This window comes from Phyllostomus discolor, chromosome 6 (assembly GCF_004126475.2).
Source record: "Phyllostomus discolor isolate MPI-MPIP mPhyDis1 chromosome 6, mPhyDis1.pri.v3, whole genome shotgun sequence".
Classification (NCBI taxonomy): domain Eukaryota; kingdom Metazoa; phylum Chordata; class Mammalia; order Chiroptera; family Phyllostomidae; genus Phyllostomus; species Phyllostomus discolor.
Genome location: NC_040908.2, coordinates 21,786,862 through 21,814,850, shown reverse-complemented (window position 1 = coordinate 21,814,850; position 27,989 = coordinate 21,786,862). Strand labels below are relative to the sequence as shown.

The 27,989-nt window shown below is 41.9% G+C and overlaps 1 protein-coding gene across 1 annotated transcript; it reads right to left on the bottom strand.

Moving 5' to 3' along the window:
* Positions 1-1,575: 1,575 nt before the first annotated feature.
* Positions 1,576-27,989, bottom strand: QPCT (glutaminyl-peptide cyclotransferase). Its single transcript, XM_028516367.2, has 7 exons — positions 27,747-27,989; positions 20,197-20,343; positions 14,187-14,465; positions 10,111-10,287; positions 7,611-7,710; positions 3,126-3,242; positions 1,576-1,892 (listed from the first exon to the last, which is right to left on the bottom strand). The coding sequence occupies exons 1-7, from the start codon at positions 27,864-27,866 to the stop codon at positions 1,747-1,749; spliced, it is 1,086 nt and encodes a 361-aa protein (XP_028372168.1). The 5' UTR covers positions 27,867-27,989; the 3' UTR covers positions 1,576-1,746.

Here is a 27,989-nt window from a genome sequence, read left to right as displayed (position 1 = left end):
TCCCCCATGGAGCGAATGACCTATGGTGATTTCAAGACACAACTGTTGCTTTGCGTTTGGCATTAAGCATATTCTGTGAAGTTGGAGCCAGACTGCTTGTGTTCAAATCTCACCAACGCCACTTATGAGCTGCGTGGTCTTGAAGAAGGCACTCTCTACATCATAAAATAGGGTTCATCATACCACCTACCCCTTAGGACTGTTGTGAAGAATGAGTTCATAAAAACATACAAAGCACTTAGGACATTGCCTGACACAGGCAGTACTCAATGTTAGCTCACAATAGTATTTAACTTACCAAGGCATGGCATGCTTTACATAATTTCAGAAGCAGATTTGTAAAATAAAAAGAAATCCTTGAAAACTCTAATTCTGTAAAATTTACAAACATGAAATTGCTGATGTTTTATACATATATATATATATGATTATAGGATTCCACCTGTTCTTTTATATAATTATATAGCTAAAATTACATTAATTTTTTTTAACCTGGAAAGTATGTTTTGGTAAGTAAATTCTTTTCCCAATGACATCCTTGGTCATTGAACTTGAAGCTGCCATTGCTTCCCCACTCAGCTGGTCTGTCTGCAGCCCTGCCTGGCCCCAGAACATTAACTCAGTGAGTATTTATTAATTGTCCTCTTAGAACAGGGAGCATATGAAGAACAGAGGCCTCAGCTACATCTATATGGCAGAATCAATTTCCTAATTGTTTAACAGATCATATTTGTATTTCTAGATAATTGTTTCCTATAAGTAAAGAAAAATCCATGAATTCCTACATGTTTCCAGCCCAAACAATTTTGCTTCCATGAATCAGCTGAAAACAATATGCTAAAAGTAATTAACCCAACTTAAATAGCATATAATTTAGCAACGAAAAAATTGTAACTACTGGGCCACGGCTCTGTCACTTAATATTGACTGCAGAGGTCACACTCAACCATCTTTTTCTGTCTTCATCCCAACCCAAGATCAAAGCAGCAAGTAAATGCTGGTAGTTACATATATAACTGAACAGAAAAAAAGGACAAAAACTTCTGTGCACACAGTTTAACTGTAACTACATTCTTAAAAATCTGCATTGAAAATGTATGAGGAAAAACTAAAGACTGAATAAAGATTCTGTTAACATAATGGCATTATTGTTTTCTTTTTTTCCATTTTCTATTTTTTGTTACTGACTGTATATTATTTTTAAAATAAAAATGTTAAATTTGTAAAACTCTATAAAAGTTGAACTATACTTTAAATCCTAAATTTTTTCATTTCTACAAAAAATTCACAACATGGCATGTAATTCTGAATTAATATTAATGACATAAACCCTATAAAGATTTCTCAAAGAAATTTGAGAATCTTCAAACCGCATCTCTGTGTTTGTATTATATGCAATAGGTTCCCCAGTAATAAGAAATCATCAGATCAAGGCTACATATTACCATTATATTTAAGTTCTATTCAGAAGACTGTGATACCAAGTATATAAACCCGATTCAGGTTCATAGTTTCTGTTTTCCTTGCATTTCCCCTTTGTATCTCTAGGTAAAAATTAACAAGAAATTGAGAACGTAATGTAAATCTAGGATTTATTAATTACATGTTCAAAGCTACGTACGTAATGAATCCCTGGGATAGAAACGTCCACACGACATTGATCTGGAGTCAGATTATATATTTTAAATTGTACCTTGACTTTTGAATTCAATAACAGATGCGATTACCATAAACTAAATGAGAACATTACAAATGCAGATATTCCAACACAAAGGCTTGTATGATTTTGTTGAGATTGTCAATGGTTGTTTCATCCAAATTTTCTTCATTGTCATCCATGGTATGCCAGACTTCAGGGAAAGGAAATGCTATCAGATGCAAAACTGGAACACCTAATAAGAAAGAACCAACTTTTAATTAAGTGCATATTTAAACTAGAAAGTGTCACCTGGCAAGCAGGAGTCTGAGTGGGAGCTCTGTACCACCCATATAAAGACAGCTGGTAAATCACCATCTTCTGTGTACGCCTTACATCTTACTCTTGTACTCCAAGGTCATTCATTCATTAAACAATTGTTAATTAATTCAGTGAATAATTAGAAACCACCTACTATGTACCAGTCTCTATTCTAGAAGTTGAGGTTTCATCAGTAAAAAGGCAAGGCCCTGCTCATATGGAGCTTACATTCTGGTAGAGAAAGAAGCAAGTAAACAAATATAAAAAATAATGTTAGAAAGTGATAAGCATTACAAAGGATAAGAACATGAGGAAATAGAGAATGAGAGATGGACAGCAGGGCCAAGAGAGGTATTTAAGGTCAGGGAGGGAAGGCCTTTGTGAGAAGCTAACACTTAAACTGAGACACGCAACAAAGGAAAAGAAGCTGTGCAAAAATCTGGGGAGGAGCATTCCGGGCAGCACCATCAGCAAGTGCAAAGGCCCTGAGGTGGGAGTGAGCTCGGCCAGCTTGAGGAACAGCAAGGAGCCCCGTGTGGCTGGATGGGAGCAATCCTGATTGGAGACAGACGTAGAAGGTGATGTTGAAGAAGGAGAACAGAGTCAGAAAATGGAGGCCCTTGCAGGTCATGGTAAAGATTTTTGGTCTTATTCTACTTGATAGCAAGCCACCAGAGCTTTGAAGGAGGAAAGTAACATAAACTGATTTACATTTAAAAAGGTAACTCTCCTTCCTATGTAATGACCAGGGAAGCAAGAGCAAACAAACACTGGAGATCAATTGGGCAGATACTTCAAGAGTCCTTGCATTCATTTAAACTTGCACCATTGACATCAAAGATATCACTTCCTTATTAATCAGAAAACATCAGAGTAACACAGAATGTAAGAATACAGTAAGACTCGATGACAGTGAAGGCACAGTCAATGGAACATGAACTTTCATATATATTCTAGGTATAGGAAAAAATATATTAATGTGTCCTTAAGGATTCCAAATCCCTTTCATGAGAAAAGAGAAGTCATATGCCAACTGTTGGGTGACTTAATTATTCAATTAATTACATTCAATGGTTCCTCACTCTTCTAGATCATTGCAAAAACACATAAAATACAATTAAGTTAAAATGCACATGCGCATGTACACATACATACACACACACATTACCTCTTCTTAAAAACGGAATATGGTCATCCTGAATCACACGTCCATAACCGTGATCCTGGAAATACTGCCTCTCCAAAGAATGGTCCTTGAGCAAACCTAATTCATGGAGTTCACGTTCTGCAGATGACAAACAGTAGATGAGTATCTAGTATTTATCTGATCAATACACAGAACGCATAAGGAATTTGAAATCTTAGCGCATGTGGCTGTTGTTTTTAAAATATGCAGCAGTGAGCACATGACAATAAACATCTGGGCTGAACATGGGTGTGTACATTTTTTAGTAGTTCTGGGGTGTGAACGGTCACATGTGGCTGTAGCTTCACAAGTGAGAACATCCTTAGAGGTAGGAACTCAGTAGAACAATGGTGAGACAAAGAATGAGAAAACCAGAAAAAAATGGGAGAAGAAAACACAGATGTAGATACTTATAGAGCCAAGATCCTGTATGAAGAATTCCTTAAGGAGAGGCTTCCCTGCTACTTGCTGGGAGAGAAGAACACTAGGAATGCCTTTCAGTGCCTTGGTTTCTGAAATGTCTCATAGAAGCCAGGCAGTTGGGGCGATCCAACCACAGCTCACAGAATTGGGATTCTGCAGGAATCTCAATGCAGGCCAAGTACAGCAGCACAAGGAACATGCTGGATGCTGATGGGGGACACCACCATGAGCCTGCACTCTCCAGCCTCTGCTACATCTCATCATCCTGAGCGTGGCCACACAGAGCACTGGTCTCCCTCTCCAGCGTGGTGTCCAGTGGCCTTGACCCTGCTCCTTTGTGCCTGGTGCTGCTGATTGGCCTGGCAGTGCTGGGGTTTGTGTTTTTTCAGTTCTACCAGCTCTCCAATACTCAGATAGCTTTTCTAAAACGAAAGGAAGATTAGGGAATCTCTCTCAACAGCTGCAATCTCTCCAAGCACAGAAGGGAAAGCTTGTAGACACTCTGCCGCATGTGGCTGAAAAATTCTGTCATGAGCTTTAGAACAAAACTGGAGCGTCACAGGAGAAGTCCTTGCCCAGAAATGCGGAAATGGCATGGGGACAAATGCTACCAATCCTATGAAGAGAACAAGAGCCGGCAGGACCGTGACTATTTCTGTATTGCTGAGAGCTCAACCATGCTGGAGCTAAACGCACAAGAAGCGCTGCGGTTTGCCACAACTCACAGCTACTCTGAGTTGTACTGCTCTCACTGGATAGGGCTATCCCGCAATGGCAGGGACAAGGCCTGGCTGTGCGTGAATGGAATACCTTATGCTTCTGAACTGTTTAAGATTATAGCAGATAACACCCCCATAAGAGACAGGGATTGTGTGACCATCCTCAATGGAAAGGTTTTCTCAAAAAACTGCCAAGAGTTGAGGTGGTGTGCATGTGAAAAAATGGTGATCACGGTCAAGCCAGAGAGACCCCGTAGCTTCTCTGAACCGCTACGTGGAGGTGATTGACTCTCCAGCTGCAACCCCAGCTTCGAGTTCCCTTCAGAGACACTGAAGACCAGAACAAAAGCCAGTCTCTGTATGTGCTCTTGGTTTCACACTGTTCCCCTTTCATGTGATCCGTGTCTATACAACAACTCAACAAAAGTTTGAGCCAAGCGACGTCAACACAAAGGATATTTGAGACACAGAGAAATGGGAAAAAATCAGAAAAGGCCATCCTTCTGACTGCCACAAGAAGGATTTTCATGTTTCTTCCTCAAGATCACCAGCACTTCTGAGCTTGGGAGTGCACGAACATATTAACCAGCACAAAGAAGTCCCGATTACGTATCATCAGCTGGTCCCAGAAACCCACAAATTATCCACCTCCTTGATTTTGAGATGACTTCCTAGTGTTCTTCCCTTTCCACATCTAATGTCATTTCCCTTTTTGCATGTCTTCCTTAATATTCAGAGGAGTGAGAAACTTAAATGGAGGAAATAAATGTATGTAACATCCTTTGTACCAACCGTCCGTTAGTCCATGAGAAATTATCAGTCATTTCCCAGACTCTGCTACCAAATACACAACTAATTCATTTGGTTTGCTTAAGTTCTTTTTTCTCCCTTTTCAATCTCTCAGTAAAGCCTCCATCTGCTGTGTCTATGGCATGCTTTTCATCAGGCTGGTTCCCTTTATTAAAATCTTAACTTCTTACAAACATATCTCCCCACGCCTACTTGAGATCCCAATGATTGTCCCCTTCCTCCAGGAATTTCTTCCATGATAGAAGCATTCTCCACTCAGTTCCATGTCAGAATTCCTATCCCTGATGCCCCCTTCACAGAGATTGAAGACCAGAACAAAAGCCAGTCTGTGTATGTGCAAATGGAATAGTTTGGTTTTAGTTTGTATTTTCTTCCATTTGATCCATGTTTATACCTTTCAGGTACTAAAGATTTGATAATAATAAACATAAATACTGTGGAAAAAAGAACACCTTAAGAGGAGATAGGGATAAAGTATACAGAATGGCCACTCTATGGAAGAGGGTTACCTGCTATGACCTGCATTAATCTGCACTAGTGGTTCTCAAAGTGTGGTCTCTGACCAGGGCTGTCAGTATCATCTGGCAATTTGTTAAAAATGTAGATTGTCTAGAGGTCCCACTGATTCGGGAACTCTGGGGATGGAGCCCTGCAGTTTGTGTTGTAACAAGCCCTCCAGGGGACGCACACTATAGTTTGAGAACCATTGGCCTACATTCCATCACTCATTGTCTTGTATTGTGGAACCCCCGTATTATGTCACATGCTTACTTACAATGTGAGTTCTATGTTCCAAGATGATAAGAGATCACAAGAAGAGGATAAGACAATGGAATAAAACTTACCAGGATAGCCGGGGACTTTTTAATTGCTAAATTTAAAGTGTAAAACTAGACCAACTGGTAAGTGTGATATGTTAGGAACGTGGAGAAAGCCCTTACCACCACCAAGAAATACTGTGTTTATTGGCACTTATAATTCTTTCATCTTAGGGTATAACTTTTCTTTACACAATCAGATATGGCTTAAAATATAAGTACCAGGAGGAGGGGGCAGCACAATGGGTTAAAAATACATTAAGGTGCAAGGAACTGATATAAATTCATTCTGGTAGACAAAATAACTGCACAAAATCCTTGAATGAAGGCCAAACCCAATCCTTTTTTTTTTTTGAGGCTACCATTAAAGTAAGGAAAACATGCTATAAGAAAGAAACCCCCCCTGGCTGGTGTAGCTCAGTGGATTGAGCGCGGGCTGAGAATCAAAGTGTCGCAGGTTCGATTCCCAGTCAGGGTACATGCCCGGGTTGCAGGCCATAACCCCCAGCAACCGCACATTAATGTTTCTCTCTCTCTCTTTCTCTCTCCCTTCCCTCTCTAAAAATAAATAAATAAAAATCTTTAAAGAAAAAAAGAAAGAGACCCAAACATCTTATATTAATAATACCATAATAGCAATTCTTTCAAACTAGAAACGGAAATTTGCCAGAGGCAAGTATCTGAGATGCAGGTCAATGTTTCTCTTGTAGTATTCTAGATCTGCGTATCGTCAAATTCTGAACTCATGGCAGAAGTATGAGTTGAGATGGCAGTCCTTTTCCCACCGCTTAAAACTAAAACAACGCAATACTGCTCCAAAAATTTGTGTGCCTAGAAAGGGATTCCTAGCCTGAAGTTCTTGCCTCTGAAGCAGGCCTCCTGGCCTAGGTTTTATAACAAAGGCCTATCTCATTTTCGACTCTCCCTGATGTCAATTGCTTTTTTTGCTGTGTGGGTAGATAGGGGAGGGATGTTTGTGTTTCGGGGAGGGGGAGAGTGGAGGTATGAGGGGAAGGAGTTACTCTCCTTGTCCTTCTCTAAGCCTCGAGTCTCGCTCTTGAGCAGCAGATATCTCTGTTTCTTTGCCTGGCCTGGCCTGGCCTGACCTCACTGATTTCACTGGCCGCATCTGCTCTCACTGATTTGACTCTAAACCTACTCTTCAATGACTCTTGAAGGATCTTGGCATTCTCTTGCATCTTGATCTCTTACTCTTTTGGAAAATAGACGGAGACTGTACTAGATTTACCAAAAAATCATGTCTGGAAGAGGCAGAAAATAGAAAATGACAAAGGGATGAAAAGGAAGGAAAAACTAAAGAATATCTTCTGGTACCATTCTAAGGACATACCATTCCTCATTAGCCAACGTGCTTTGCTTAGTAAAGTTTTCCCTAGAAATACATTCCATATACTCCAAACAGGACTCTGAGAAAATATTTTCAAACCATTTCTAAATATATGCTAATAAGAAATATACATTTTCCTATCAAGGTACAGTTTCATACAGGAAAGTAAAGTGGGCCTACTAAAAGAGATGAATAGGAACAATAAACTAATTCATAAAGCAAGAAAAAAATTCAGTGAAGTATGTTATATATTCAAACCATACACTTAAATCATAAAGTTTGAATTTTCAAATGTAGTGTTTGTCAGGAGGAGAAACCTGGTTGACTCTTTAATAACAGCGGTGCTTACCAATTGCTTGAAGTCTGTAAAACCATCTGGCAGACTTTGGAAAAAAGTTAGGAAATGTTGGGTTTGGAGCTCCAATTAAGTCTAGTAAGACTAATAAATCCTAAGGGAGAAAAAATATTATTTAATCACTGCCATCAAAACACATTTCATACTCATCCATGGAAAAAACAACAATCAGTCAAAACTAATGGCAGTTTAATAATTGAGAATAATCTAGGCAGCTGTATAAATAACAAAAGGTTGAATAACATTGCAAGCTAACAATTTTGAAAAAGGTATTGTATCTTGATTTCTATTAAATGGCAAAGTACAGATTCTTTGTGTCTGGAATCCCAGAAGAATATCACTAAGGATAAATTATAAAGATCACATTTGGATAAGTATTTCATAGATTTAAAAAGAACACATTTAACTTTATTTCCAATAGAAATCCAAGACTGCCTGATCTTCTATTCTATTACAAATAGCCATTTTGTCCTTTGTCTGTAATGACACAACCACCTCCAGGAGAACGTTTAGTAACTATGTACTTCTCAAAGCAGCATATAAAAACATTCCTTGACTAGGAGCTATAGGACCTTATTTATGTCTCTGGATCTCCATTTCCCTTTCTGTCAAACCAGAAGCTCAAACTTGCTGGCCTCTACAGTCCACTCAGGTCATAAGCTCTACAATTACACCAGTGCCCCTTAAATTGTTTGAGCCATAAAGCATCAGTAGACTTGAGGACCCCCTGAAGACTAACCCCTGGATTAAGAACTCCTGGTTTATGTAGATGAGATAATGTGTGGTAAATATCTAGTGTACATTCTGGCACATGGTAGACAAATATTTGTAATCTATGATCTTAAACTCATAGTATCTATTAATTCATGAATGATTAAATATACAGGGGTGGGCAAAAGTAGGTTTACAGTTGTTCGTGTGGAAAAAGATATGCAGGTTGTGATCGTTACAATAGCTTTATTAACTCAAAAGAATGTCACTCACAACTCTACTTTGTCCCATCCCTGTATTCGTTAAGAAAATAGGCTTGTTTGAAATCAGAATATATTCACAAGGTTAGATAAGCTACTAAGACTTTGTTTCTGGGGGAAAACATGATCTTAACCATCACTATGGATTCTATATTTGCACTGATAAATATTGTATTTTTCAGACCATAAGACACACCTAGGTTTTAGAGGAGGAAAATAGGAAAAAATATTTTGAAGCAAAAAATGTGGTAAAATATCTAGTAACATAAATAACATAATATTTCACCAATGCAAATGTAAACCAAACTCAACAGCAGCATTAACCACCACTATTCCTCCCAAATTGCCGGGGGGGGGGGCGGGGGCGTCTTATAGTCCGAAAATACAGTACCTTTGTTCTTCCTACTGATCAACCAGGTCTCTCCTCTTCTTCCGAATCCTTTTTAACCACTTGGGCGGAGGTGACTGAATGAGATGTTGACCATATTCCCCTGCTCCATTACGAGCTGCCCATGGGCCATAGGATGGAGAGAATGCCAACATGGGATGTGTCGGAACCATAGAGGACATTTAATGTGGCCATGCAGACTCAGAGGGTAAAGGTCGGTGGTAGGGCACAGGACTGGGATGGGCGGAGGGGTTAGGAACAGGCTTGCGGTTCAACAGGGTGAGGATCAGTGATGCATGAAGGCACGGGGAAGAATGAAGACTGGAGGGTGGCATGAAGTCCCAAGCTGGAGTTAGTAAGGACCCAAGGTCAAATAGAGAAAGAATTCAAGAGCGGGGTGAGGAGCTAGAGTTGGGGTGTGGGCCCAAGAACGGGGATGAAAATGGGGTCGGGTACTGTACCCATCACTTGGTAGTAAGAGCAGCATTTTTAGGCAGCATCAAAATGTCTCCACCCCCATGTCAAAAACACCACATCAAAATGTCACATACACACTTGGAGTCATTACAACACTCCGAAGCCACTGAGGAAATTCCTCACTGCCATCCTCATACCACATCCCACTCTCGCTTCATCCGCCAGACCCTGGATCCTCAGGCTCTAGCGAGGCCTCAGAGAAGGGACACTGTCTCCACCTCCACACAGACCGGGGACTGTGCTTCCATTGCACCAAACTGAACCTGACGTCTCCTCAATCTGATGCTTTATACTCTTGTAATTAAACCTTTTTACGTTTCTGAAAAATTAATTTAAATTTTAAACTTTATGTTGATTTTCACCTAAATAAAATAGCTTAATAAAAATAGTAAAATAATATTTTAATATTTAACTTATAAAATATTTAATATTTAATAATATTTTAATTAAGCTCAAACGTAAATAACTACTAACCCAGAATCATTCTTTTTAGCTCTGGGATTCCTCAAAAAACCCAGCTCCTGCCAAGGAATGTTCTATTATAAACACTCTGCTCCAAGGATGCTGTGGCACTTTTAGGTCTTTAATTGGCTTTAGTTTTGGCTTCCTGTGAGGCAGCGCCTGCAGCCGCAGCGCCACGGATACTACCCAAACTAACCATGCCGTGAAGTTGGTTGGTGTCTCTCGCTCCAGGGGGGTGTGGGGTCGATGCCATCTTTGCAGCTAAGTGTCGAGACCCATACAGAGAGTCCTGAGGAGACCAGTGAAGGAAAGCCTCTTCCCCGTCGAAGAAAATCAGCTGGAGCGACAGGTCTGGCTTGGAGTCCGAAGCATTCTGGTAAAAAGAACGGTGAAAAGATAGCAAAATGGCTGGTTAAAAAAATAGCACATTTTCCTATTAGTGAAGAAAAGGAAGATAACCGAGTGAGTAAAACTACGCCAAAATTTATTTTGCACCATTTCCTCTCCAAAAATCATCACACCTCTCATCGGCTTCCCCCATATGAATCTCACCTTCACCCACTTCCCCCCAAAACAGAAGTCATACATTTTTTTCTAACTCTTCAGAGAACTTTAAGGGGCCATCCAGAGATCCGCAGAGTTTGGCTGAATCCATTGTACCCGCATGGCAGCTGGACCTCTTCTGCCTAATCCCCTTTCTCTCCCCTCGCTGCCACAGATGTTGAGCCCAGGCCCCTCCCTACGAAATTACCCAAATGCTAAATTCCATGTCAGACTGTGTATCCCAGGAAACCCAACCAGAACAACCGTGTATCGTTTTTGCTTCTCCCCTGATTTTTTCTAGTGAGTCTAGGTTCAAGGATCTGCCCTAGGAATGCAACAGAGACACAAAGAGTAATAATTACAGCCTTGCCCCCTGAAGAAACCTACACTTCAGTTGGGGGTAGGAAAGATAAAAGAAATACATGAGCATGGCCAAATGTGCCCAGGGTCACAAATGTAAGATGCAACTCATCTGGGAATTGGATAGAATGAGAGGGTGAATCCTTGGGGTGTCGGAGAAGACTTCCTGCACGAGACGGTTTTTCAGGAGAACTTAGGAGTGTGAGCAGGGTTCTGATGACTTTCCACGGTGACAACTCCCACCTTTCAGATTAGTCCTGCCAGTAACCTGACCTCCACATCCACCAGCCCCAATGGAATCCCTAATCCATGGAGTCATTCTTTTTTTTTTTTTCAGAGTCCTTCACCCCCACGATGTCCTGACTTCATATTCTGCTTAAATTCCAGAGTTGATCATTCTAACCACTCCTTTGAAAGCACACTCAACTCCCATGCCTTGGCAAAAACATAACCCCAAGTCCAACTCTCTGCCTCTTTTGTGTCTGCACTCATGCAGCTAAACTTGGCTGGAGAAAAATATACATCCGTTTGCTCTCTGCACTGCACTAAAGTACTGAGGCAATGTGCTCCCACTGGACCAAACTGATTCTGATGTTTCCTTCACCTGTTATAGATGTAACTTCTCCTCTTATCTCTGTGAGGATATTAAAAACTGTGCCCCTTAAGTTATCTTCTGCTCCTTGTACTCTGTTTCCTCTGAGTTCACTTTTCAATTTGCATTATTTGTTTTGCTTGCTTTCTTTTGTGCTGGAGACTGTCCTCAAATGACTGGTCATCCTTTGTGTTCATTCATGTGAAAGAATAAGGTCCTATAACACTGATTAGAGACACACATGGTTGGCTTCACTTCAGGGCAATCCGGGCCCAGATGGTACTCTCACGAGGATCGTTTGTGTTCTCCAGAGAAGGATCCTCCAGTTTCCCATGTGCTGGGTATAAGCTGGCCGCTGGCTTTCTCCTGCTGGAGGTGAGGAAAGGCCGGGGATCTCCCTGCTCACCTAGTCTCCTTGATTTCCATGAGGCACGTCACCACTGCCTTCCTCTTTACCTGGTGTCCCCACATATCCAGAGCCTCCCTGGTTCAATTTCTCCAGAAAAAGACATTCTCTCCTCTCCCACAAGAACACAGGTGGGGTGCTCATGTATTTGCCAGGTGTGGGGTGGAAACCGACATATCTAAGGGCTCCTTATATTTATCCATGCTCTCCTTCCCAGACCCTGCTTTGCTTCTGCATTCCTTACTATCTGTGTGGCCTGATTTGTGAAGGTCTTCCAGTCCTTCTCCAAGGCAATACAACAAATGCCTAATTACCAACTATGTCAACATAGTTGGTGAATTATCTGAAGTCTTTCCCCATCCAGCGCCATCTCAGCTAATGCCACCCTAAACTCAGTGGCTTAAAACAACCATCATGTGTCCTCCGGGGTCTGTGGGTCAGCTGGGGGACCACTGATGGAGGCTGGTTTGGGCTGGAGGAGCTCCGCTTCACTCTGTAGTCACCCAGGTTGGCTCTGCTCCACGTGCCTCCCCTCCTCTTCTGGGGACTGGCAGGGCACGCCCTTTCTCCTGGTGGTGGCAAAAGCAAGAGGGAGCCAGCCTACCCGCACAAGTACATTTCTAGCCTCTGCTTGTGTCACATCGACGACCATACCATTGGCCAAGACGTGCCAAATAACCAAGCCCAGAGTCAAGGAATGATAAAGTACAACCTGCCACAGGGGGAGGGCGAAGCAAAGTCATAAGGCAAAAAATGTGAATATAACCTTATTACTGGAGTGGGGAGGGCTGCAAAGAGCTGGAACAATAATCCAGCCTACTCTCCAGTCCTCTCCAGGTCACATTCCACCACCACCCACCTCATCCATGACAGCTGAAGAACTTAAAATGACCCCTTCACACCGATTAAGTTAAACTGAAAGAAAAAATCTGTCACTCTCAATGTTTGTATCCAAAACTAGCCCTTTTAAAAAATTGTCTATGTCAGTGTTTACCTCTATTTGCAAGGATAAGTAAGAGAATGTACGTGTGTTTTTTAATGCGGAATGCTGCCCAACTACTCACTCAGCCCTTTCTACCAAAAGCAAGTATGAACTACAAGGAAAGGCAAGGAGCTCCCCCAGAGAAAACACAGCCACATCACAGCCTGTGCCTTTAAGTCAGACTTCATTTCATTTCATGTCCTTACACTGGAATGAAAGTATGAAAAAATGAAACAGTTATATCAACTTCTGAACTCCCTCACTCAATTGCTGGGGAAGAAAAGCAGGGTAGAGCTAGGGGGTGGGGTGACTGAGCAAAAAAAAAAGAAAAAGGACTCATGGACATGAATGACAGGGTGATGAATGCTGGAGGCAGAACAACTGTTATAAGGGGACTAAATGGCAATAGGTAAAAATATAATAAAAATTGTATATTAAAAAAAGAATTCATACAAAGAAAAAAAAGCAGGGTGGAACAGGGGACAAAAACAACACAGAAGATCCAGAAAACAAAAAGAAATAAAAAACAGTGAAAAGGATACCGAGAGGTTATAAACAATTCTTGCTTTCTTCAAGTTCAGCATATCCAGCAAAAATAGCACCAAATATCTCTATTCCTTCCATTACAAGATAAACCTTTTACTTCTTTATCCCCATTGTACCAAAGGCTGGCCCCTTCGTAAAGCTCTGAGGGGGAAAAAGGCATTTGTTGCCTGTGAACAAAGTTTTGTGTTTTTGCTTTGTTGTGTTTACTTGGTTATGAGTGATATCTGAACAAAATGTCTTCATCTAGTTCAGCACTTTTTTCCAATATACCCTTAAGAACACAGAGACTGAAATAACATCTGAGAGTCCCCGAAGTATTCTGAGCGGAGAGCACAACAAAAGCTCTGCTATGCTACATAAAATTGAGCCGAGATTCACAGATAATAACAATAATGCATTTTTGCTTCATGCTTTTCCTCTTGATTTGTCTGAATTACTCACTCTCGAGAGCCACCACCTCTCAGATCAGAAGGTTCTGATGTTCGCGGCTCCATAAATGAGAAGAAATAAACAGAGTGCTCACACAGATGCCTGTACCAGCCTTCTGCTGTCTTCATTTCTCACAAAGAAATTTGCACTTAAGTTAATGTGCATTCAAAACTAATGAGTTCATGAATTCAAGTGTCAATTAATGAATTTACTGCCATATACCTCAGGTTAACAATGTAGTCTGCCAATTAATATTCACTCAAACTCATACCATTTTGCAAACAATTAATATAAAATGTACTGAAAGTCTACATTTCAAAACGGCCTTCTCATTCCCCCCCAAGCACTCTAAAATTCACTCTGAGTTATTCTAATGTGTTTTATCCCAGGAATCTACGAGAGGGAAACAGATACCTTCAAGGAAAGGAGTTGTTTGTCTAAGGCGCGAGCAAGTTCCAGCATCATCGCGCACGGCACGGCTGAGTCAGTGGCTCCCACGAACACCCTGTTGTCCCAGTGGTGAAAAAACTTGGAGTCGTAGTGACAGGCGAGGACCAAGTGTCGTCTAGCAGCAGGATTGAGGGTGCTGATGATATTTGAGAAAGACCTATACCCATAGGGTGTCTGACCCAAGAAGGTGTCTACTTCCAAGACCCAGTCAGCTTGAAGTCTCTGGATTCTCTGCATGATGTGCTGATCAGAACAAAAAACAAAACTTCAGATTGACACAGGTTGTGTTTGTTCAACATCGTTTAAAAGTTTTATATACTACCTTTCAAATGAATGCAATACATGCCTTTTTAATTAATAGCGAGGATGTGTAAAGGAAAAGGTAATCCTCACCCTCTCCCCCAATAGTCCCCCTGCCCATTGTTAATATTATTAATGTTAAGAGTTGGATGTATATCTTCCCTTTGTTTATACAAATGTATATTAACACACAAACACAGACATTTGGCAGAGGGGCGTATGTTTTTATAGGAATAGAATCCTGTTCTTCTCATGTAACAATCTAACGTGAACATTTCTACATGTCAGGAGACAGAGATCCAGTTCAGTGTGTCTAAAGTACACTTCCAACTTTTCTAGGAGGCTAAGAGGGCATGTTTGAGAAATCAGATATACAGGGACCTACTGGTGTCAACTTCTGCTCTACACTCTTTGAAGACAAACACGACACATGGTAGCTCTTCGGGTCCCAGGTGGGTAGCGTGTGCCCCAAGTCCAGCAAATGTAATGAACACCGACAAAAGACACGGATGGTCCCCTACTAAGGATAATATAAAGAGTCCCACAACAAGGGGATGGTTGGGGGATGGTTGAGGTCCTGCCAATTCCAAGGATCAAGAAGCAACTCTGAACCATAGTAACTATCAAGCAGTTTCCCTTCTGCACTCAAGGAGGGTCCAGACCTGTTGCATAAGCTTATAAAATAAAAAAGAATCTATTTTCCCACGTTGCTTGGTTATTTTAGGCCTTATGAGCAACACGGCAAACGACAAGATAAAGTAGCAAAAGGTGAAGAAACTTCACCATAGGGACTGGAAGGGTCTTCTTTAAGAATCTTGAATTCATGCTGTGAGAAGTGATGGGTGAGTTCCTTACTGCTCCATCGGCCCTTTCCTGCCTTTATTTGCCCTTTACCTCATTTTTTTTCACTGGGCTCCATTTATTTTACTTTCTTTTGAAATATTTACGTCTTTGCAGGTTTTCTTAAAGGGTCCTTTTTTAAAGTCAAGTGACAAACTAACCATCCACATAACCAGCGATCTGTTCCACAATTAACATCAGTGAGGATGGACCTTGGGACGATAAACAAATAACAGAATAAGTGGAAAAGAATGGGAGATTTTTTTTTCTTCTTCCAAGGAAATACAAAATTTTCTAGCCTTGCCAAGTCTTGCGTGGCCTCCTGCCCTAACTAATGTGACATGACACGTAGGCAAGGACCTTGGAAAAACCATGGCAGGAAGCCTCCAGGAAGAGGAGAACTAAACCGGGGGGGGGGGGGGGGGGGGGGGGGGGGAACAGCGACTTTACAGTCGATCCTGCAAAAGCCAAATAAACACAATTTCTCTAGCTATCCACTTTCTGCTTTCTACAGTGAGGCGGACTGTGGCCTGAGTAACACGCATACACAGTACCTTACCTTTTTCTCTTGCAGGTTGACAAGTCGTCTTTTCATATAACAGAAAGAAAGGCTTAGAATCTTTTTGAAATCATCATTTCTACCTTGTTTATTCTGTTATTCTCCACAATTCTTAGTTTTGGGCTTTGCTCGCAGTTGACCATCGGTAAATATGGGTCAACTGTAATTAATACATTATTTTTTCATTCTTTAAAAACTATTTTTATTTTTAATGATAAATTATTCTCAGTGAGAATATATAAAATTATATGGTATAATTCTAAGCTCTAATGTTCTACTAATAGAACATTAGTAGTCTGAATAGAGACAAGGCACTGTGCACCTAAGACAAGCTTTACACAGAATTTGAAAATAAGTTATCTCCCGACTTGAGGAAAAATTTTTTTCCATGAAAGGGGTCATCTAAAAAAAAAAGGCATGTATTCCAGAACATCTGGTATCCAGATGATGAAGTGCTCCATAAAATGTCTTCAGCACCAATAGCAGACTGAATGCTTACAAAATGAATTGGGATTTAAAAATATATACGTTAGTTTTACTCAGCTACACAAACTCCTTCCTCAACTACTAATCCAGTCGTGATAATTTCTGATACCTACATTGACAGTAAAATCCTCAAAAGCATCAGCAAATGCCCCAGAAAGAATTTGCCCTAAAATAATCTTTTTTATTCAGTATAAATATTTTTTATTTGCCTTAGCAACTAATTTCTTTATAAACAATCAAACTGGCTGCATAATCTAATTACATCACAAATATCCCTCATTGTTGTGCTTTTGGCTTCCAGGCTTAATCTGCAAGCTCTCACTACAGTTCTGTGGAGCAGGCTCCCCAAACTACTGCTCTTCTCACTAGAATGCCCCTAGGTGGGGAGTGCTTGGCAATGCAGGGGCGGGGGTTGGGCGGGGGTTGGGGGGGGGGGCCGGGCGGTGAGTCTAAAGCTGTTGTGCTTCCCTCACTCTGGGGAGCAAAAGCCTGGGCCGACTAGCCATACGCAAATGCATTAGAATGCAGGCTCTATTGTGGATTATTATATACCTATTTTTCAAAATGGGGAAGAGAAAGGGGTGAATGGATGGAGACAGAGAGATATAAAGAGATAGAGACTGAGTAGAGAGAGAAAGTACAGGATATAAAGACAGAGGTGGAGAACAGGAGAGAGAGAGACACGAAGAGATGGGGGTGAAGAGGGTGGAGGGAGAGAAAAAAGATAAAGGCAAATATGACTCCAGGGTGGGGGGAGGTAGGGGAGAATTTCGGTTAACATTAGTGAATGATCCTAGGTCTAATTTATCAGCTTAAATCTTCGTGTCCAGGCTCTGAGAAACAATGCCATTAGTAGACCAGGTCTGTTCGGAGGAAGCAGACTCTGCTATATTTGCATTAAACTTGCAGACAGACCCTTGTCAGGATGCTGAATCCGGCCCCTGGGGACTTCCCGCACCTCTTCCTCCCTGGGTGCACCACTTATCGCTCTCTCAGTCTCCAAGCTGAGGGCTCTCCCTGCAGGGCCCTTCACTGGGCCACACATGCCTTTCACAAAAGAAGCCCATACCTTTCAGCTTCTCTGATGCACTGAGCATTTATAGGGGACTTTAACCCTGAAATTTCTAGCTTGCCTCTTTTAGACAAAGTTTCTGGCTTGCTCCTTAGTGAGACTTTATCATCCTGATTTTTAAATGTATGTTTTTCCTATGTCAGCTAGAAATCATTAAAATAATTAACCCCCGATTTAATGCCTTCAAGTTATTTATTTTACAAATAAATTATCTCCTCAAATACAAATATTCTAAAAATCCAATAGGCAGCTTCAGGCTCATTGATAAGAGATAATAAAAATGCAGACTAAGGGACCTTGTTTGTATATTCCTCTCTGAAAGAGGACCCACAGCAATGCACATCATTGAGAACTATAAAAATCAATTCACTAATTTTATATCAAGTCCACATTTTTTTTAGATTTGAAAGTCCTGCCTAGTTACAATGCTGAAACTCTGTAAATTATAAAAAATCTAGTCTAGTGCTCACAAAGGCCTCAGAAGAAAAAAATAAATTTTCTACCATTCTTGTTTAAAATTAGTTCTGAGTAAAAGGTACTAATTCAAATAAAGGTCATTAGTTTAGTTCTCTCGTAACAACTCAAGTGCCATCCACCTGATCATCAAAAGTGGAAATGTTTTATCTTTCACAGCTTAGGGGGCAGCTGTCTAAAAACTCATGGTGCAGCCCTGGAGGGCGTGGCTCAGCTGGTTGTGTGTCATCCGAGAAGTGAAAGGTCACTTGTTCTATTCTGGTCAGGGCATGCCTGGGCTGCAGGTATGGTCCTTGTCAAGGCGTATGCGAAGGGCAACCGATCGGTGTTTCTCTCCCTCTCATCTTCTTCCTTTCCCCTCTCTCTAAGAATAAATACAATCTTAAAAAAAAAAAAGAAAAAAGCTCATGGTGATTTTCTTCTCAAAAACTTATATCAAACTTCTTAAGTGAGATTTCTAACAGCCTGTTAGGCTCAACACGTTCTAAAATATTGTCAGTAAATTCCTCAGTTGTTACCACCTCGTATGACATAGAAAATATTACAGTAAAAATTTAAATGAATTTGTATTTTAATCACAACAGTATGTGTGCATGTTATTGGTGCTGTATAGTCTATTGAAGCTAGGTAAAGGTCAAGATAGCAATAGTTGTGTCCGTGGTCTTCTAGAGGGCCCAGGTGGGGGACCTCAGCTCTGAGAATATATGTATGTTGCTGGGTACACACAGCCTGAGGAGCAAATGGTATGGGGAAATGAAAAAGATTGAATTGAGTATTAGAGACCCACATAATTTCTAATGAGGAACTGAGGATTTTGGAAAGCCCCAATAAGTGCCCAGAGTTTCTTCTAAAAAAAAATACTTAGGAGATGAGGCTCAGGGCGTATCACTAAAATGAGTGTATGTACCTCACTCTCCAACACAGGCCTGAGTAGATGCACAGCCAGAGATGCTTGTGAGCGCACACCACTGAGCTGACTGCGCCCCCCCCCCCCAGCATCCCTTCTCTGGGGGTAAGATGGAGAAGTCAAGCAGTCCGATTTTGGTCCACGTTCTGGCCTCATCACTGGTAAGCGTGTAATCTTGAGCAAATTCGTTTGGGAGCACTCCCATGGTAGCATTGTTGTGAGGACTGAATGAGATCATCCACACGAAGAACTCCGTACCGTGTCTGACAGTGCTTGGTGAAAGCCCACCATCATCATTATTATTACTTATTCTGCCTACAAGGTAGAAAGAATTAAGGTGCTCTTCGAGCCTCCACCATCTAATTTCTCAGGGAAGCAGGAGCTATTTGGATGGAAGGCAAGCAGCTAATGGAGTAACAGACAGTGGCTGTCCAGGCTAGGCTTGAGGGGCAGAGGCTGTGTGCTGGGTAAAACAGTGGCTGGCCCACAGCTGCGCTGCTGGCTCTGCAGGGGTCACTCTGTCACAGCACTGGCGCCTGAAGAGTTAGGCAGATAGAGTACTGTCAGAGGAGGTTATGATGGGCCAGTCTCTGTCACTGCTTCTCAAGCTGCCCCTTAAAATGAGACTAGTTTGGGGAAGGAAAAAAAGAGTCATTCAGGGTAGAGAGCATTAAGGAGGCAAAGAAATATGCAAGGTCTAGCCCAGCCTATGGCTCATTATGTTTGTGTGTATAAGATGCCATATAGATATAGATATGTGGCATTATAGATATATATATATGCACCTTTATGTTTGTGTATGTAAATGCTACATATATGTGGCATTTTATATGTATATATTTAATATAAATAGCTAAATAAAATGTTCATTTACTTATTTATTTATTGCCATGGGTCAGAGTCAGAAGCTTGAGAAGCGCTGCACTGGAGAAAGTGGCTGATCTTCACTCTCCCTCCAGGGAGGATACAATTTCCCAAAGGGGGATGAGGGCCTGGTAGGACAGGAACCCACTCTTGGGCCAGCAGTGTCAAGCAAGGATGATCTAAGTTGTTAATGTTTGGGTCCAAGGGGTTGCTATAGAAATGATCAAGTGTTGAACACTCAGGACGATGTGGTACCCCACACAGAGATTTCACACCTAAATGGATTTATTAACACGGAACACTAAACAAAACGAACATTTACTCTCAGTTGTTTGGTTTTCCTGGTTGCTTATTTTGGCGAACAAAGGATTGGAACGCAGATCTAAACATCAGAGAACTCTGAACTGTGGATACGTTGTCTCTCACGGGAAGGCAAAGCATTAGCCTTCAGGTCTGTGTGCTGCGTGCTCACCTGGCGAACAGCATAGCTTCCGGGGGATCCCGGGTATCGCTCTATCAGCAGTGGTCGCAGGTCATGCTGCCACATGCCAGAGATGCTGGTGCCTTCTGCAACTTGCTGAAGAGACGATGAATTCAGGATGGCTGGTTGGTGATAATTCTGAGGATTAAATAGCATTATTTAACTGGCTATCATTTTATAATATGTTTAAGACTTACCCTGAGACGTTTCCAATTGAAAAATACTGACTTTCAACCTTGAAATGATAGCTCTTGTTATACAAGCCATATTAAATTAGTCAAATTAAAAATTGACCCCTAGCCCTGGCTGGCATAGCTCAGTGGATTGAGCACGGGCTGGGAACCAAAGTGTCCCAGGTTCGATTCCCAGCCAGGGTACATGCCTGGGTTGCAGGCCATAACCCCCAGCAACCGTACATTGACGTTTCTCTCTCTCTCTCTCTCTCTCTCTCTATCTCCCTCCCTTCCCTCTCTAAAAATAAAAATAAATAAAATCTTTAAAAAAAAAGAGGAGCAATCTCTTAAAAAAAAATTGACCCTTTAGATCTTGAAGGTTAAACTGATTTTTTGGCAGCTTATTTTAAAAACAAAGTTAATACAATGCTTTGAACCTAAAAATTAATATTTAATACTTATTTCCTGTGTAAGCTTTAATAACTTCTGGTACAATTGCTTTGTAAAACTAAGATTTTAAAATATCAATTATATATCTCCCATTCTTAAGAAACCTCAATATTTTAAAAACTGTAGACAACCAAACAATATATTCTATTAACATAATTGATTTTAAAAAGACAGTGTGGTGTTACCGAATAAGCACTGTCTTGGAAACAGAGAAACTGGATTCAAAGCTGCCTACTGCCTTTTATATGTTGTATTATCTTAGGCAGGTCCCTTAACTTCTCATTCCCCTCAAAAACTAATAAGGGAATTTAAGCTACACCTGCATTGTCCAATACAGTAGCTACTCGCCACTTATGACAATTAAGCTCTTGAAATGTAGCTAGTCAAACTGAGATGTGCTTTAAGTATAATATAGACACTAGATTTCAAAGATTTTATATGAAAAAATTACAAAATGTCTTGTTAATAATTTTTATAGTAATGACATATAGAAATGATAATTTTTTGATATATTGAGTTACACAAAATACATCAAAATTATTTTTACTTGTCACTTTTTACATTTTAAATATAGCTACTAGAAATTTTTAAGTTTCATATGTGCTTCTCATTATTTATTTCTCTTGAATAGCTCTAACCTACACGAGTGTTACAATTCCTTTCAGCCAGAGCACGATGATTCCATAACCCAATAAATAATATATTTTTATCTTCAGATAAAATTATTCTAATATTATGTTAATGTCCACATTCTTAAGTATACTGATATATTAGTTAAGTGAAACTTAAACAGATACACAAACTAACATTCAAATTTGTAGTTGGGATATTACTCCATACTTTTGTTACTAGCAGTGATGAATCATTCATTCATCCTACAGGCTTGTCAGGTACTCAATGACAAAATATTACTCCTCCCCACAGAGAGGTGAATGGTTTGATCAGATGATTTCTTCCCTAAGGGGAATGATGAAGGTAACATAGAAACATTAAGGTCTTGGAGTGCCAAACAGAAATTGGGGCAGACCTGTCTACTCTGCAGTCTTTGCAGGGGCCAGTGTTTACTGAATATGTCGAAGTAATCACATAGGTATCTCATTCCATGTCGAATACTCCATGTGGCTGGTGATAGACTGTGGAATTCAAGAGTGCTTATTGCCTAATTACTTATACTCATCCACACTTGGATATGTCTCAGCGTTACTCTTCAATGTCATTGTGCAAAGGGCATGGGGTGTGGATTCAGACAAACTCTCTCAACCCGGCCCCCTCACCACTCAGTAGCTGTAACTGTGGCGAGGTTACTTGATCTCATTAAGGCTCAATTTCCTCATCTGTATAATGGAGGTAAATAACATCTACTTCTTAGGGTAATTAGAATTAAGTGAGCTAACACATGTAAACTGCCAGAGTAAATATTCAATAAGTTTTGGTTCTATTGCCTTCCATCCAACACAAAAGGGTTAAGAGCTGGAAAGACCACTTAGAGATGATCTAGATCAACCTCCTTGATTCATGTTAGTGGAAACTGAAGTTCACAGCAACCAGCTGATTTTCCCACGGTAGCGGGAGAGTTACTGGGAAGTCCATGGAAAGATCCCTGTGCTGTGGATTCCCAACCCCGTGCTAGTTCAGCCCTGCCTCCCTCCCTCATCTATGCACTTCCCATTTACTCCCAAATGTTGATGCTGTGCCTGAGCATCTTAAGGTTTGTGTTTGTTTACTGGTAATACACTTTTAAATACATTTTCTTAATAAACTTGCCACTGCAGCCCTTAAATTACTTGGTGCCTCTACAGTCAAAGTTCATCCATGTTAACTTCTAAACAGCACTTCGAGAAGAATGCTAAAACTAAAAGGCAAACCACTGGAAATGGAAGAAGGGAAAAGAATAAAATGGTGTCAAGAAGTCAGAAGATTTATGTGGTTAATTATTATTTAACCCAGCCAACAGCCAACGAGAGCTTATCCGGTCTCTCCTGCTGAACCACATGCCCCAGGCAGGGGCACTCACCCCAGCTCACCAGGCTTCAGTCAGTCACTCTGGCACCCTCCCAGGCCGCAGAGCAGTGTCAAGCTGTTCTCCGCTGGGGCCTTCGCATCCACGGTACCTTTTCCCTTCCTCTTCACCTGGTGGTAGCTTAGAGGCCACTTCCTTCAGTTTTTACTTGTTTAATGTCTGATTTTGTACAAGGTGTCAGCTCCAAAGAGGGCAAAATTCTCTTATTTTCCACTCTTTTCCTAGCTCATATTGAGCACTCAATAAATATTGGGTGAATTCATCAAATAAGGAAGTGACAGGTGATTATCTTTCTAAAACTATCTTCACCAAGACTGTGTTTACATAGTAAAGGAAAATGGGCTTTTTGCTGTCATAAAGATCAAGTTAGTTGAATGCACAAGCAATTATAAAGACAGAAGAGACAGGTGGCTGCCTGCGGCAAGTGACCAGGAAATGCTATAGTTCAATATTGGTGAGCTTTGTTCTTTTTGAATTTCTAATAGTCAATGCTTGTGATGATTTAGAGTTGGGTTGGCCCAGGGCAGTCATTGTGACGATCAAGAGCTACTGTTTCAAAAGCTGTTTGAACTGTGACTCCTTTTCTAATAATGATTGACATTTTTGCCATCCCACACCCTACCTGGTCGCTGTGCATGAGGTCATGTCCACAGCAAAAGGAAATCAAGCTCATGTTTTAATGGGCAATGTATGGAGTCTTGAAAGAGTTCTTAAGGGATTTCAGGGGGGGAAAAAGAGAAACAAAACAAACAACCCTCCAGGATCTTTAGATGTAACATGGTTGACAAATATCACCCAAAAACTGCTTAATGGATGAATAAAGGGTAAGTTCTGCAAAGAGGTCCTCCTGAATACAGAGGCTGGCATGGATTCCCCAGTCTCCTGGGCTCAACCACTTAATTCATGTACTTTCATAAAAAGCCCTCCCCTCTCTCTACCTCCCTGGGAGGAAAGATTCCCCTGTGAAATCACAGAGAGAAAAGCTTCCCAGTCAGGGAAGGATAGAGGTGGGGAACAACCACAGTTAATAACTTAAGTCCTTCTATTCATTAAAGCCCTGTATAGAGAAGCATCTGACGTCTCTAACCTAAATGACACTCATTCAATTTTTATGGAGACTCACTCTCTGAACTCAATAAATATAAATATATACGTGGAGATGAGAGGAAGAAAAATGAGGAGAAACCTGGGGAGAAAGTGTGGGCTGGACGTGAGCAAAGTAAATGAGGCAGAAATAGTGTTGAGCCAATGTTAAGTGCAAAAGCCCAAATTATTCTAGGTTCAGTTCAGTTCAAAGACCCGTGGCCAATTTTCTGTCAGTACAGGAATTCTCAGAGGAATGAGTCTCCGTGACAGCCCCTGCCTTGTCTTTTCACCCAGGCAGAAAGGACAATAAGTCTGCTTTGGGTGACAAAAATCTTTCAGCTAAAAAGTTGTGAACCAGATATCCTGAAGCATCTCCTCCAGGCTAATCACATGGTGCCCGGCCAAAGAGGGTTTTAATTACATAATTGGTAGGGCTGGCCCAGCTTGCAGAGGGATTTGAGGTTCCAAACCTTTGAATTAAAGGGAGATCGTTACAGAAGCTCAGCCGATTCAATTCCAGTTTCCATCTCCTATGAGAATCTCCCAACAGCACTCCAAGTTAACGCCTGTGTCTACCTGTAAATTCAACCCAGCCAGCATTTCCTGAACTGCTGGGATGCCACTGACATTACAAATGCAGTGTGGAAGAGTAGGGACTGAGTAAGATCAAGTTACATCTTCTTTCAATGCAAGCGGGCATCTATCTAAAAGCAAAGCAGTGCAGGCTTTGAACAATTTAGACTCAAATTCCAGCCCCCTGACTTAAGAGCTGTGACTAGGGCAAGCTTCCTTATCTGTAAAAGGGATGTCATAGTGCTTACTGTAGTAAATGCTCACAATGGGATATTTTATCTCACCCCCTCCAAGGCCCAGCCTACCACTGACCTCCCTGACCCTGCCTTGAAGGCTCTGTTGCTCTTTCCACGGAATCATGGTAGGTACAAGGGGAGATGGATGACTAAGGACTTGTAGAGCCATAGGGAAGGGGAACCCTAAGAACTTTTAGAATACACGTGGCTCTAGAAGCAGAGGAATGTGAAAAGCTGGGGAGAGCAGTAACAGCTCGCCAGTGCTGACCTTGAAGGAGGACTCCTAGGTGAGGACAACCCTCCTGTATGTGGTTGCTTCTGTTCAAAGAATATGTCCCTCCAACCCTAGTATGACTTGAACTGGGAGAGAGAAGAAATTAAAACACCAAAATGGTTAACAGCAATTATCCCTGAATGTAGGATTATGGGTGATAATAGTTTTCTTATTGGTGTGCTTTTCTGTATTTTCCTAGTTTTCTAAAATGAGCACATGTGAACTTTACAACTGGGAGACTTCAAGAGAAGCCATACTTTTCAATGTGTTGGAACTAATAGCTTCCCTTTAAAATATATATACATATATGAGGCCCTCAACATTTTCACACCTAAGAGAGGACCAATTTCATGAGATTCCGTTTAAATAGCTGGTTGGCGAGGTTGTACTAAAGGAAGATGGTAGTAAGATGGGAGACTAGGGAAGGTAGGATTCAAAAGGAGCAATTTTGGAATATGGGCTAACCCCAAGAATAATGAACTTTAACTTCTATAAAGGAGATTAGGAAAGGGAGAAATAGGGAGTGAGAGAAGAGAAAGTTCCAAAAACAAATGACCTATTTTGGAATTCCATTTAAGGCCCACCCTGACCCAAAGACCAGTAAATAAGCTCTTCCTCTGGCCCCCGAATCCTCCCCCGGCAACGCCCCCTCCCCCCCTCCCCACCCCGCAGCCGCACACTCCTTCCCTAGTTGGTCACTGTTCCTGAATCATGAGCCAGGACTCATCTGCCCTGGAGAAGGAAGCGGAGGAGGGAAGGAGAGATGAGGGCTCTTTAGTTCACTGGTGTAATTGCAGCCAAGTCTCTTTATCTGTAAACTGGGGATAAATGTACCCTCACAGTGCCCCTGTGAGGTCCATGATACTGCTTCTATGGAGAAATTGCTTGCAAGTTTCAAATAATCAAAATCACAATCTTTTGAACACAACCATAAACTAGATTTGAACTGTTTTTACATATTACATGCCACTGAAAAGAAACACACCTTTATTTCACAGCCAAGAAGATGGATTTCAAAACCGATGGTTTACCACACCTCACCTTTTGGCAGACCAGTGTACCAAGAGCACACCTCACAGGAGTAGAATGTATATGCCATAGAAAGCAGGAAGGCATGTATTTTAATGGTGACTAATTGTTTTCCCAGGCTGCAAGCTGTACTGGCACACTGGAGGACTACGAAGGCCTACAGAAAAAGGAGGGAGGAGACCAGGAATCGGAAATTACCGCAGCTGAGTTTGCCATTTGTTCCCTTGCTTGCACCATCTTCCCAGAAAGCATCCGGTGTCCCAAAACAGCAGTGATTAGAAGTTGCTTAAAATAAGTATAACAGAGACTTGTGCTTTAAAAGACATTTCCCAAAATTTAAATTCTCGTGTGTTTAAACACTTTAAGAATCCAGCACCTTCTGCCACCCACAAGTACAACCTTCCTGCACATGATCCCTTCAGAGCCGCGCATTGAAACTGTTCTCATCTCTTTTCCTCGGATCCACTTAGACGGATCAGGAAGACAGACTTGGTGTGGCTCCACATTCTGGCTCTTCACGCCCTCTTCCCAATTTCTGACCAGGAAGGTACTCAGAGTGAAGAGAAGGAAAGGATTTGCGTGTGTACCTCAGTGTTCCTCAATGAATGTTATACTTACTGATGAAGTTGTTTTTCTTATAATGAAGTTATTCTTGAGTTGACTTCCTGCATCCCCACCCAGCTCCCTTTGGCTGAGAGTCTCCGTGTGTACGAGGTCCTAATTCAGCCTAATGCAGGGCACCAAAGTGGGCTGCTCATATCCACATGCTCGTGGTTAGGGGGCCGGCACAGGAAAGGGGCCTGTGACTTTTCCAGTATGCTCTGTATTTCAAACATGTGAGCATACACAGGCATATTGCAAGCATTTAAAAGATCTCTTCAACAACACTTGCAAAGTTTGTATCTCTTCACTTTGTTGCTTTCTTGGTATCTTTAAGAACATACCATTTTACTCCAATACCATTCACATTTGCACAAGTCCCTAGCAATTTCATGATTTCAAAACTGTTACACAAGAAAGGGAAATAATTGTGAACTACTTACTTCACACAGAGGGCACTTGCAAAGCACTTTTATTCTAAGTTCCTTATACGAAGTTTTCACCTACAACTAAATACACTGCTCTGACAATTGCGTTTAACTCATTTTTAAGACAAAAAAAAATTTTAAGTAAGGCAGTTCTTCAGTTAAGTTCCTTGATTTGGAACCCGCTTAAAAATCTAAAAGGGAATAAGGATAACACAAGGAAACTTCAACGTCCCCAAGGCGTCCTGGGATGCAGCGGTGCGGGGAGCGTGGGCACACCCCCAGGCGTGTCCTGCATGGAGGCGGCCGGGAGTGGGGCGACCTCTGGCCTCGTGGGTCCCGAGTGGGCAGTGGCATGTCTTTGCGCCCTCCTCTCCCTGCCGGTCACCGCCGGCGAGACACACTTTCTGCGCCTGTCAGTATCCGCATCAGACACAGCCGAAGGGAGGCCAGTGACATCACCCAGCCGCCTAGTCGTCTGCGAGGCCTGAGAGGTACCCCAGCGAGGATGCAGACCCTCGACTCCTCAGGGCGCCCGAGAAGGCACGGCTGCCTGGGCCGGGGATCGCTGCTCCAACCCTCCTCCCTCCCTGCCTAGGTGGGGCTCGCCCGGCCCCAGATCCCGGCACCTGGCATAAGCCGCCCAGGTACAATCGCGCAACAGCAGTCCCTCACCTTCTCCTGGGTCCAGGCTGCCGCGCTTCGATTGATCCCCGGGGTTGCCAGGGGCAGGGTGGCCAGCAGCAGCAGCAGGTGGCGGGTGCTCAGAACGCGCGGGTCCCCGCCGCCTGCCATCTCTCCGAGGATGCCTGCCCACGGGTTCCCTGGGCCGCCGGCGGTCACGAGCCCGGGAACGCGCGTCCTTCTCTTTTCCTCTTCTCCACCCTTGGGATCAACTATGCCCGCCCCCCACCGCTC

Coding starts and splice junctions, on each gene's coding strand:
- QPCT (XM_028516367.2), bottom strand. CDS start 27,866: ATGGCAGGCGGCGGGGACCCGCGCGTTCTGAGCACCCGCCACCTGCTG. Junction 14,466..20,196: donor GAAGCTATGCTGTTCGCCAG/GTGAGCACGCAG, acceptor TGTTCTGATCAG/CACATCATGCAGAGAATCCA. Junction 3,243..7,610: donor TTACAGACTTCAAGCAATTG/GTAAGCACCGCT, acceptor TGTCATCTGCAG/AACGTGAACTCCATGAATTA.